The sequence below is a fragment of the Dendrobates tinctorius genome, unplaced genomic scaffold (assembly GCF_039654945.1).
Source record: "Dendrobates tinctorius isolate UK_male_01 unplaced genomic scaffold, ASM3965494v1 ptg000224l, whole genome shotgun sequence".
Lineage (NCBI taxonomy): Eukaryota > Metazoa > Chordata > Amphibia > Anura > Dendrobatidae > Dendrobates > Dendrobates tinctorius.
In genome coordinates, this window is record NW_027361891.1 from 293,993 (window position 1) to 306,406 (window position 12,414).

General features: G+C 40.8%; 1 protein-coding gene across 2 annotated transcripts; it reads left to right on the top strand.

Moving 5' to 3' along the window:
• Window positions 1–257: 257 nt before the first annotated feature.
• Window positions 258–8,922, top strand: LOC141059168 (uncharacterized). 2 transcript variants are annotated; one of them, XM_073555437.1, is made up of 2 exons: window positions 258–325; window positions 5,570–8,922. In XM_073555437.1, the coding sequence occupies exon 2, from the start codon at window positions 5,576–5,578 to the stop codon at window positions 8,231–8,233; it is 2,658 nt and encodes an 885-aa protein (XP_073411538.1). In that variant the 5' UTR covers window positions 258–325; window positions 5,570–5,575; the 3' UTR covers window positions 8,234–8,922. The 2 variants fall into 2 exon arrangements, with proteins under 2 accessions (XP_073411538.1, XP_073411537.1); XM_073555436.1 differs by lacking the exon at window positions 258–325 and adding an exon at window positions 1,805–1,994.
• The last annotated feature ends 3,492 nt before the right edge of the window (window positions 8,923–12,414 follow it).

Here is a 12,414-nt window from a genome sequence, read left to right on the forward strand (position 1 = left end):
TTGATTCTCAACCGTGCAAGAAGATATATATATATATATATATTTTTCTACATTTTGGCGAGCCTGAGCCAGCTTGATCTTTTGTGCTAATTTTGGTTGGCATTCCTTCCTCGATTGTGCAAGGGGGGAGCACGAACTCTGCTAAAAACCACCTGTTGTACAAGCCTCCTCAGGAATTCCACTATTTCACGGCACAAGGATCACACTGAACCTGGAGACGATGGGTGAGGATCGTAAGGAGCTGCATGCGTCTCATCCAGACGGAGATCTGAGGATTGCATAAGGACACAGAGGACCATCCATTGACGGGAAAGACTCTCAATAGGTGAGAAAAAAAAAATATAATGGATTTTATACATGATTATGCTAAGAAAAGTAACATAGATTTCAAGTTTGTTCATAATCATACGGATGCCCAATTATGGTCTAGTTTGTATAATCAATGTGAGGCAGAAAATGTTAAAATTGACAAAAGGTTTTTCTCAGTAAGAAAATTACAAAGGAAACTTCAGAATGTTATGCAGCTAGTCCATGTGTATAATAGCTTAGTCTTTGAGAAAACTGAACCTAACACCTATAAAACATGCATTGTCACACAAGACATTAATCACACTGACACACCAGGTGACACACAAGAGTCTGACGGGGATTACTTTGATTGTCCAAATTGTTTGATTTTGTCAGAGCATATAGAACAATTGGAAGATCAAATAGATACCAGGACAGAGTTATTGTCTAAATTACGACAAGATATAAAAAGGGTTTCTGCTAACACAAGATCAACAGGTAAACAGGAGGAGAGTGCTGCTGCTGCGTTATCATTTGTACCAAATATGCAAAATCCAGATGCTTCAGTAGAGGAATTAGAGGCAGTAGAATTACAACGGAAAAAATTACATGACAGAGCAGCACGCATTAATCTGAAAATACACGATCAGCTAATGAAAATTGTAAAAGACATTCCAAATTACAATGATAAGATGGATGCCTTTTATAATGCGGACACTTTTGAATCAAACACAGACAAATACAATCTGAATGATGAGCAAAAGAATAAAATATTCAAAGTTTGGTTACCTTCACATATGGGAAAAAGATTACAGACCACACCCAGATTAAATGATGAGAATGAAATGGCACATAGTACAAAAGAAGACAGACTTAGACAATTAGTATTGTTTACAACTGGAGAAGACATGCCTACAGTTGATATTTTAGGGAGTTTACAAACAAATATTTCTGAAGACCCATTCTCTTTTTTGGTAAAGTTTGAACAGGCCTATAGGATGGTAATGGATCTCAGGCCTCACGAAGAGCCAGCATCCATGATCAAATTTTTTGTAAGGAAGTTCAAGTACTTAGATCCTGCCTCAGTGCAATTGGCTAACACACAGCCATCATTGCAAGAAGCAACAGTTTTTATTGACAGAATAAGGAGATCCATGAAACAAAATCAGGTCAAGGCTAAAATAGCGGTAGTTCATGAGAAGGAAGACAGTCAACTGAAACCTAGAGCCACGGTATTCTCCAAGAGCAGGGATTACATTGAGCATAGAGGTAAAAATACTACACAAAGGAACAATATCCATTGTTATTTTTGTGGTATACCTGGACACTTGAAGTGGCAGTGCAGGAAATTTTTGAGAGCAGAATCAGAGATGGGTACACAAGGAACAGGTAAGCTTGGAAGGGAAAACGGACTCATGCCAAAATCATACACCACACCTTCCGCACCTGCATTACAATTATCTGCACCTGCTCATACTGCCAACAGACAAACACAGTCACCATATGCACCATTAATCAGACAGATCAGAGAAATGACAGTGAAGGAAACAGAGTCAAGGGATAGAATTCCAAGGTCTTTTAAAAAGGACACTGGTCTTCTCCCATCTCCTTCATCTTTCTGACAATCACAGACTATTCCTGTACCACATCCATTGGAATTTGTGACTCGAGTTACATTGGATGACTGTGGAAGACCATTTATCAAAGTAAGTTTAGCAGGCCAGAATGTTGTATTTCTTATTGACACAGGAGCTCAGTTAAGTGTTACAAACCTTGATTTGAAGCTAAACCCAGATTCACCAGTTTGTACAATTGTCGGTTTCAGTGGAAAAGGTGGAACTAAAGCAACCTTAGTTCCCAATGTGATTTTGGAAATACCTAGTTCTTTCAAAACAGAAATTGACATCTGGTATTGTCGTGATTCTGAAAATATACTTGGCACAGATTTTATGCAGAAATTCGGATGGGTAGTTGACCTAGGAAATCAAGTGATCTGGAAAGATTCCAATGGTTGTAAACCGGTAGTCATTGATCCTAATGATTATAGCCATGTTGGAAGTATTTGCTTGAATGATGTGGTGTCATCTGACCATTTGTGGCCTGACACTAATGATGACGAGGTATTGACAGAAATTGTACAGCTTTTTCCTTCTCTTTGGGCTCAGTTCAGGAATGAGGTTGCAACAATGAAGGACGTTATCGTGAATGTGGAGGGGCGTGATCCCCCGCCACAGCGTCAGTATAAATTGCCTCCAGAATCAATTGATTCTATGTCAAAGATCATACAGGAATTGTTAGATCAAGGTGTTATCCGAAAGGCTAATTCTGTAAGTAACAATCCTTTGTGGTGTGTTTTGAAATCTGATGGTTCTTATCGAATGATATTGGATTTACGGATGTTCAATAAGCATACACCCAATGTCGCACCAATTGTGGCAGATACTCATGACATGATGGCAAGGTTAAATGCAAAGGCCAAATACTTCTCTGTACTGGACATTAGCAATGGTTTTTTCAGTATACCTCTTGAAAAGAGTTGTCAGTATAAGTTTGCATTTACTTTCTTGGACGAGCAATATCTGTTTTGCAGGTTACCTCAAGGAGCACATTTGTCACCTAGTGTTTTTCATCAGGCATTGGCAAAGGTATTATCCAGATTTTCGAGGCCTGATTGCATTCTGCAATATGTGGATGATATTTTATTGTCTACAGAGGATAAAGAGACACATGTTTCTCTTCTGACAGAATTGTTTGAGTTGCTGCATGATGCAGGGTTGAAATTGAACACCAAAAAGGTCAAATTAATGCAGACTGAGGTCAGATTTTTAGGGGTGCTGTTGAGTCCAGGAAAAAGGCAGCCACTGCAGGAAAGAATTGAGGCAATTGCTTCCCTACCAATTCCGACATCACACAAGGCATTGAGACATTTTTTAGGTCTTATGAATTATTCAAGGGATTTCATTGAGAATTTTGCAGATAAGGCCAGACCTTTATATGATCTTTTGAAAGGTGAAAACAGTGATTACTTTGGTCCTTGGTGTGATGAACAGCAAACCTCATTTGAACAATTGAAAATGAATTTACAAAATGCACCTGCTTTGTCCACAGTAGATCCTTCGGCTCCATTTGCTTTGCAAGTGCATACATCAGGAACATCTGTTTCTGCTGTATTGCTGCAATTACAGGGAGAAGAGTGGAGAATTTTGGGCTATTTTTCAAAACTTCTCTCACCTGTTGAAAAAGGTTTTGAGACCTGTGCAAGACACTTGGTAGGTGTGTACTTTGCAGTCAAAGCAACCGAACATATTGTCGGGTTCAACAAAATCATTTTGCAAACTCCTCACTCTACACTAAAACTTCTCTTTGAGAATAATATCCCAGGTGTGTCACATCAGAGATTTGCTCATTGGTTATTGTCATTGTCTCCCAAACAAATTGAGGTAGATTACAAGGCCAAATATGTTCTTCCTCAGCTGATGCAATATGAAGGACAAACTCATGATTGTTTACAGTCTTTTCAGGATCCAAGTCCATCACTTTTCAGACGGAAAGCAGAGGTAACAGACGAACCAATTTTTGTAGATGGTTCCAGATTCTATTCAGATGGGCACTATTATTCAGGATATGCCATTTTTTATCCCAACAGAGGACAGGTTGTGAAGCACAAATTACCGAGTCATTTTTCAGCTCAAAGAGCAGAGCTAGAAGCAGTAAAAATGGTACTACAGCTGAATGAAGCAGATGATCAGTGTCCCATTACAATCTACAGTGATAGCTCTTATGTTGTAAGATCACTGACAGATTACTTGTCAGTTTGGGAAAAAAGAGGCTATGTAGATTCATCTAATAAGACTCTTGTTCACAGTGACACACTGAAGACAATTTTCAGGATAGCATCAAAAAACCCTAATGGTTTTGCTATTGTCAAGGTTCCGGCCCATAAAAAATCTGATGATGAATTATCTGTTGGAAATGCAACCGCAGATATGCTAGCCAAAGAGGCAGCCCTGACAGGAGAAGAGGTGTTTGAACCTGAACCTCTCGAGGTTTCAGCAGTTCAAAGAACAGACACGCATATCCCTTCTTTTGCGGAAGAACAAGAAAAAGACTCATCTCTTGTTGCTTCCCGGGTTGATCCAAAACCTCCCTTTGTTTGTGAAAACGGGGTTTTGTGTCATGACTTAAACGGGGAGTTGCGTCCTGTTGTCCCAAGACATCTACAGGTTGAGTTCACAAAATACAATCATGAAAGTTTGGGTCATTTGGGCCAACAAAAATTGTTAGGCATTCTCAGAGAGAAATTTTACTGGGAAAAGATGGAAGAGACAGTGCAAAGTGTTGTTCAATCATGTCTCATTTGTGCCCAAATTAATCCAAGACCAAAAGGACAGAAACCGCCACTACTCCGAATCGCACCTGCAGATGGTCCATGGTCTACGTTACAAATCGACTACATTGGACCGTTACCATCAGGTAAAAATGGTCTCAGGTATGCATTGGTTGTGGTAGATGTTTTTTCTAAGTGGGTTGAAATTTTACCTGTCAGGAAAGATGATGCTTTGTCTACAGCTAGAGCATTAGTTAATCATGTCTTTTGTACTTGGGGGATCCCAAGAATGGTCACCTCTGATCGAGGAAGTCACTTTACAGGAAAAATCATGCAAGCCGTTTGTGCTATTCTAGGGGTACGACAGCAGTTTCATGTACCCTACCATCCACAGTCTGCTGGTATTGTGGAAAGGAGGAATAGAACAATAAAATCCAGAATTGCCAAGATGTTATTGGACAAAGGCAATACTTGGGTTGATGCAGTACCTTTTGTACTGTTGAGTGTAAGAGGAACAACCTCTGCCACAACTCAGTTTACTCCTTTTGAACTGATGACAGGAAGAAAAATGCCATTGATTTTTCCTCATGAACCATTTTTGTCTACACCACAAAAAGATGCTGTTGCAAGGTCCAAATGGTTGCAATTGTTGCAGGAAAATTTGAAAACAATTCTTCCACATGCTGCATCAAGAATGCAGAGAATGGAGCCACCATACGTATCCAAATTCAAGAAAGGGGCTCTAGTGATGATTAAAACTTTCAGGAAGAATGGACCTTGGGAAAGTAATTGGGAAGGTCCCTTTGAAATTATCGAAACCATGGGACAAGTGATGATACTTGTGCAACGAGCATCTAAGGTGGTTAAAAATACCCGCAGACAACAAAAATTGTGGGTACATGTTGATGAATGCAAACTGTATATTGCAAAATAATGATACTGCATTTCTTTTAGGAAGAAATGGATTCCAATAAGAACTGGAATATGAAACTCCACGTCTTTGACGGAAGGGATTCAACACCAATCCTTCAGGAGAAAAAGACATTTCCCAGGAAAAGCTACTATCTGATGGGAATCACATTTCTGCTGTTTTGTACTGTTTCAACTGTGATCTACGCTGAAGATATTTCACACCATGGAACAAATACTAGTGAAGTGAAGGAACTTTTCAAAGGAACTTTACATCCAAGGAAACCAAGAGGAACGAATCTACAAAGCTTAATAGATGAGGACATACCGGACGATTCAGTAGATATTACTGGAAACATTTGCATGGGTTTTGGTGCAAAATGCTGTATTGAGCTACACTTCATACATGACACTGACATAATATTACATGCAGCCACAGGACCTAAGACGAAGTTCACACAGTTACAAGGAGATTATATACACAATAATAAGACAGGCACATGGGAATGTAGTCCTACAGATGTGTTATTCTGGAATATAGAGATAAGAGGTGAAGAGAGAGCTGTGTGGTCAGGAGATATTACAAATGATATGATCGCAAAAGGGAAAGTTGAAACATCCAAAACAGATGCTTGGTTAAGGACACAACTTTTTGGGAAAGTTTTAGATCCTGCATTTCTTTCTATTACAGAAGGAGACGAGGATTGGGTAAAAACATGGAATTTTCAGATAACCAGAGAACCAGTACAAGTACAGGTATCTGTAGTTTTTACAGTTTCAAATACTATAGCTCCAGAAGTAAGGGTTACACCACAAGCAGTATATAGTCAAGAAAATATGTCTCCTTTATTACTAAAATGCAGCACGAGGTTAGAGCTACCTTCAGAATCTTTGTTAATATGGACCAAAGATAAATCATTTTTGGGAAGTTTTTCAAATGGTCCAACAAATGTTATACACAGAGGTCAATCCGGTAACGTGAGATGGTTAAATAAGGATTTTATTTTTTCTGTAGATAATCCATCTCCTAAGGATTCTGGACTTTACCAATGTTGCATTTTAACGAAATATAACTACAAACAATGTAGAGATGTAAAGGTAAATATATGGTCAGCAGTAGATAATGTATGCACACAGACAAGATTTCAACCATCTACTCCTTTTCAGATCAATCAGTTCCAAACTAAACCTCTGTTACGAGATGGAGTGTTTCTGATCATGGTATGGACCTTTAACATGTCTAACTGGAAAATCTCTTCTAGATATCCCCAGTGTCAACCACATCTCACTAACATGGAGATGGGAATAGAACAATGGTTTGGGAAAAGAACTTCAACACAGGTTAGGAGTAAGAGGGGAGTGTTAGAAGGTATTTTGGGGGGATTAGGAACAGTAGGAAGTTTAATTAACACTATGGACATTCATACACTTAAATCAGATCTGGAAAATATTGGGTATATTGGAGGAAAAGGGGTAAAGATTCAGAAAAGCTTGAATCAAATCCTTGAAAAGATGGTTTTGAACACTGCTACTGTATTGGGATCTTCTGTATCACATCTTCAAGATGCTACTTTAGCTTTAATGGAATGTGAACAGGAATCTCAAGTGGCCAAAACATGTCTAGAAATTCAGATTGAATATTCCACCAATCTGAAAATGATTGCACAAGCCTTACAAAGTGGAATTACCCCTTTAGGGCTAATAAGAAATTTGCCCATAGAATATAACTTTGCGTTAAACCATACAGATTTGTGGGTAAATAAGTGGTTAGGATGTGAACAGAACATTTGTGTAGGAACATCACTGATTCCAGTGTCAGGAAGAGAAGAAACCCTGGTTCCTATAGGTGTTCTGGGAATTCCTGTCAGCCCTACACAATTGTTATATTATCAATTACAGTACACAGATTTTGCATTTGATGGTACAAACATTGAACAATTAGACATTTCGTCATGCTTAAATTTTGTTTCCAAGGTAATGTGTCTACCTGGACAGGATAAAGTCATTTATCATTCATGTTTCCATAATCATACTTCTTGTCATGCCAGAGTTGAGAATGTCCACACGATACATAACTTGGTGACACCAGTAAGTGCTAACAAAACTTGTTTCCAAGTCATGTCAGGAAAAGAAGCAGTTTCTGCATTCTTCTCATCTTGTGTACATGTCGAAAATCTGACAATGGGTTTATATTGTATTGAGGGAAATGTTAAAACTCTCACAAAGAAGGAAGGAAGTATTAATATTACGTCAATAAGCTCAAGACGTCTGAAAATCCTTCCGATCCAGTTCAATTTGTCACAAGTCAATAAATTTCCTTGGAATTTGTGGACAAATGAAATAAAAAAAGACAAGGGTTTATTAAATCTGCTGACAAAACAATTAAAAGAAGCTGAAATTGTATTTAGACATGAACAAGGTAATCTAAATGATATTGAACATGAATGGACGAGTATGTCAGGGTCATCTTGGTGGAGAAATTTAGGAAAATCTGTAACTAGTTGGTCACAGTCTTCAGCGAAAATGGCAGCAGGAAATGTATTGTCTAATCCGATTGTTATTTTATTTATCATAGTTTTGCTGTGTATAATATATCAAATAATTATTATGTGTAAAATTAGGAGAATTTATAAGAATATAAAGATAGAAATGAAAAAGGAAGATGATATTTTAAGAGAGATGTTAAAACGAAAAAATATAACTCTCTGATCTAATTTTTGTTTTTACAATAGGTTTGAAAATTCAGATGACATTCAGGGCAGATGGTGATACAAGGTTTTCAGAATAAAGAATGAATGTGATACGAATGGTGAGAGAATGAGTTAGGATTGATTATGATATGTCTCAAATCATAATCAGGGGGGACTGTAAAATATCAGTATTTCTATAATAAAAAAATATATAGATTAATTCTCTCATACAGAATAGTTAACAGGCTCTGCTTACTTTAGAGAAGTGACTGACTTATTCTGAGTGCCTTGGCTCACACAGCTGTCTCTCTTGTCAAATGTATAGGTCAAAATAGTCAAAGCTGTCAAAATGTGACTATTTAGAGATAATGAATGGTTCTAAAGATCTCAGACTTTAGGCTTAAATATCTCAGACTAAGGTAATGCATAAATAACTGTATGCATATTGTTTAAAATAACTAGGGTTCACTTAATATGGAAGAAGTTATGAACATAGTGGCAAGCCACCATATGTGGTTGTAGTTTATAGGTCAGAATAGTATATAAAGCCGGCCTAACTCTTGTTCAGGAGATCTCATATCCCTTGAGACTCTCGAACACCCGGACAACACAGCTGCTCAAGACTATATGTAAGAACAATGCTCGTTTTCTCTTCAAATAATTATTGCATGTCATGAACTTACTTTTCTTCATTTTTTGTAATCACTTTTTGAAATGAACAATTAAAAACAAGATTTATTTTATCCTCAATTCAACATTGCTTTTACTTTTGATTCTCAACCGTGCAAGAAGATATATATATATATATTTTTCTACAGTTAGTTGGGCCCCATCATTTGCTCAGCCTGTCTTTCTGTCTGTGTTTGTGTTTTCATCTGTTTTTCACCGACAATACATGTTGGGGGCTGTCTATTGCTTTGGGGTCTGCTCTGGGGCAGTTTAGATTTCCCCTTTCTTTCTTTAGGCTTATTTAGCTCTCCGGCTGTGACGAGGGGTCTAGGGCACCGTAGGAACCCACCCATGGCTACTGTTAGTTGTGGTGAATAGGATCAGGGGTCTGCAATCCGCTAGCTACCAACCTCTCCGGTTTTCTGGACTTAGCTTGTGTTTTTGTTTTTTCCTCCTCCGATGACTCATTCATAACAAGAAGTCTCTGAGCTCAAAGGTCACATGGTACCGTGGCAAGGACTGAATAAGGTCCTCAGAGAAGAGGTGGAAGAACATGTCAAACGAGAAGGAGTCCTAAGACAAATGGCCGAGCACAGGGTCGAGGAGCTTGAGAAAGAAGTTGTGGAGCTCAGAGGTCACCTGTCCACCTGGCAAAGTGTGAACAAGACCCTTAGGGAAGAGCTGGAGGAACTCAAAGAAACTGCAAGAGATCTTTGGCGGGAGAGGAAACTGGACGAAGACTTACAGCGGTTGGGCCCGAGTGACCACAAGACGGAACTGCCAGTACCAATCATGGCAAAGGGTCATGAAGAGATAAAATCTTGTGAAGTTGGGGAGCAAAGAGCTGAAGAAGACAGTCATCCGGTCGGCTCATCTGTAGTGAGGGAAGTGTCCGTGGTAAAGCCAGAGCCTTCGGTCCAGGAAGTGAGCAAGACCACGATCTTCAAGTCTGTGATTGATGTACCAGAAGACATGCAAGAAGCCTGCACTGGGGAAGGTGTGCATGAGGCTTTTAAGGAGGCGGTCAAGGCGTGTAAGGTGCACTGGGCGCCTGAGACTTGGCAGTTGGTTATAATATCGGCCAGGGAAGATACAGCAAACCATGTAGCTGTCCTGAAAGAGATGCATTTGCAATGTCTCCACGCCAAACAGATGGTCAGGCGGAGTAATATGAAAGCTGCTCGACGCCTAGAGTTAGCAAGAGAGGCTATGGATCGGCTGGGTTTGCGGAAAGATGTAGTTCCAGTTCCCAAAGGTCTGATTGGGAGAATCAATGGAAGATTCGGGAAGGTAATGCAAGACCTTGTGAATATCTCCATTGTGGTGAGGGTGAGGATCCCTCCTGATGATGAAGACCAGATATCCAGTGAAGAGGGTAGGATTCCCATCATGGTGGTTGGCTCTGTGGAAAACCTGAGAAACTTTCGGATGCTATTGGAATATCGAGTGGGGTACCTGCAAGAGATTGAGCAGTTGAGGCTGGACTGTCGGCAAATCAATAAAGAGGTACGGAACACCAGGTAGTGGCCGCCTTGAACCCAAGATGTAAGGACCTGAACGGTTCCTCCAAAAAGTCACATGGCAGATGGCTGAAGAATGTCAGCAAGTGGTAGTTCGACTGGCAGGATGATGTTGAGAGACCGTAGTTCCTGTGAGACGCTGAATGAGTCAGACTCATGCCAGACAGTAGGCTTGACTAAGACTTATGACCGTACTGACCAGGGGAGCTGGTCGGGGAACGGAACAAACAGGGAGAGGAATGTGGTGACCAAACAGTGTCTGATGACGCAGACAGGCTGTGACTGGAGGGCCAAAGATCAGGGCCGATATTCTGACCGCTGGGGGCGGGGGAGGCCTAACGTAGGAATGAGGCCGTATGACAGATGGAGATGGTTCTCTCGACCTGGGGGGCAAGGTGTAGTGAGTGCCCGGTCTTGAGATCCTGGGGTTATGCTGTGTGTTCAGCCCCACAGGTTTGAACAGAGGGGGAGGTATGTGGTGTAGTGACCACTGTGTCCGCTAGGGGGCGGTGTGTGGATGTCCTAGGAGAGAGGATGAATGGCAGAGTACTGAATGACCGTTGTGTATCTCAAGGTGGGTGGCCTTGAGATGGAGACTTGTGTGTATTGATCAGCAGTGATACTGCTGAGGTGCTGTTTCAATGTGTCAGGGAGAAGTCTCTAGGTAGCTGGGGAGACGGGCGGGGTGTGGTTAAGAACAATATTGTAAAGAGTGTGAGAATGGTTCAAGGACCTGTGATGAGGTCATAGCCATGTGACCCGGTGGGCGTGGCTACGGACCTTATAAGGAGGCCAGGGTAGGTCACATGGGTGAATGCTGGGACCTGGTTGGTCTGTTGTGGAAGGTCAAGCTGGGAGATGTGTCGCCTTTCCTGACTGCACGTGAATGCTGGGTTGAATGGCTGCACGTGCCTGATGATTCCCTGGAGGGAATGGATGTCTGCAGCTTGATGAAGGAACTATGAGGAAACCCTGACGTGGGTGAGATATCTGAGGCTGAAGAGCCTGCGTATGCATAACCTGTGTGACCACAGGGATTACAGAGCTGAACTCTGTCATGGATGCTATTCTGATTCTAGGAAATGTATGTTACTGCTGTGGGTTTATGATGCTGAATAAACCGCATGGACTATAATTGTTTTATGAAAAACCCGTGCCGGATCTGGTGTTGTGGCGGCTAAGCGAGTATCCCCTACTTGAATAACAGTGCTACCTTACAATGGGAACACCATAATATGGTGTATACGATTACATAACAAAAAGGAATTATGAAAGAATTACTAAACCTGATGTTGTAGGAATCGCTCTTATCTTTATGGAGGGAAGCATGGAACACTTAGAACAAACGGTCTTCCAGAATGAACAAAGGCAGACAAATTCTGCTTATAAGATACCTCCTGGTTGATCTCATCTGGTGACAGGTTGTGGGATGTGCTAGGTTGTTTAGAATTTTATGAGATCCCTAACTTTTGTGATATACCTTTGCCCCTGGAGGTCCAAGGAGGTAGACTGTCATGTTTCTTAATGCAATTTTGTCTTTAAGGATGAAACATGGCATGGATGGCATCATCCATTGGTCCAATCTTAAGTTGGAATGGTTTCTGCCAACCTTAAAGTGATGCGAGTGGATGCTTTATGTACGTCCCTTCGTTATGATATTGGATCGATGCAGACCTCAATATTCATCGCTGACCACTGGCTCTAAAATTTCCAGAAAGATTCTTTGATCAGAGGAAGCTCTTTGGTTTGGAAACGTACTTCCCCGCCTCTGCGTGAACAAACCTCAGACTTGGTGTCTCTTTCACAGCAAATCCCCCTTCTGTAAATACCTGGCTGCTGCAGGATGCCCCCTACTTGGAGGTAGAAGTGTTAGGTCTTTTCTCTAGTCACCTTCCACGACAGCATAGGAGGTTGTCTCCATGCCCTAATGAGGGACAGGAAGCACAAAGAGGTTAAATGCCCCCTCCCACCTCCTACTCGCCAGTGTCTTTCCTGTCCCCACGGGGCATGG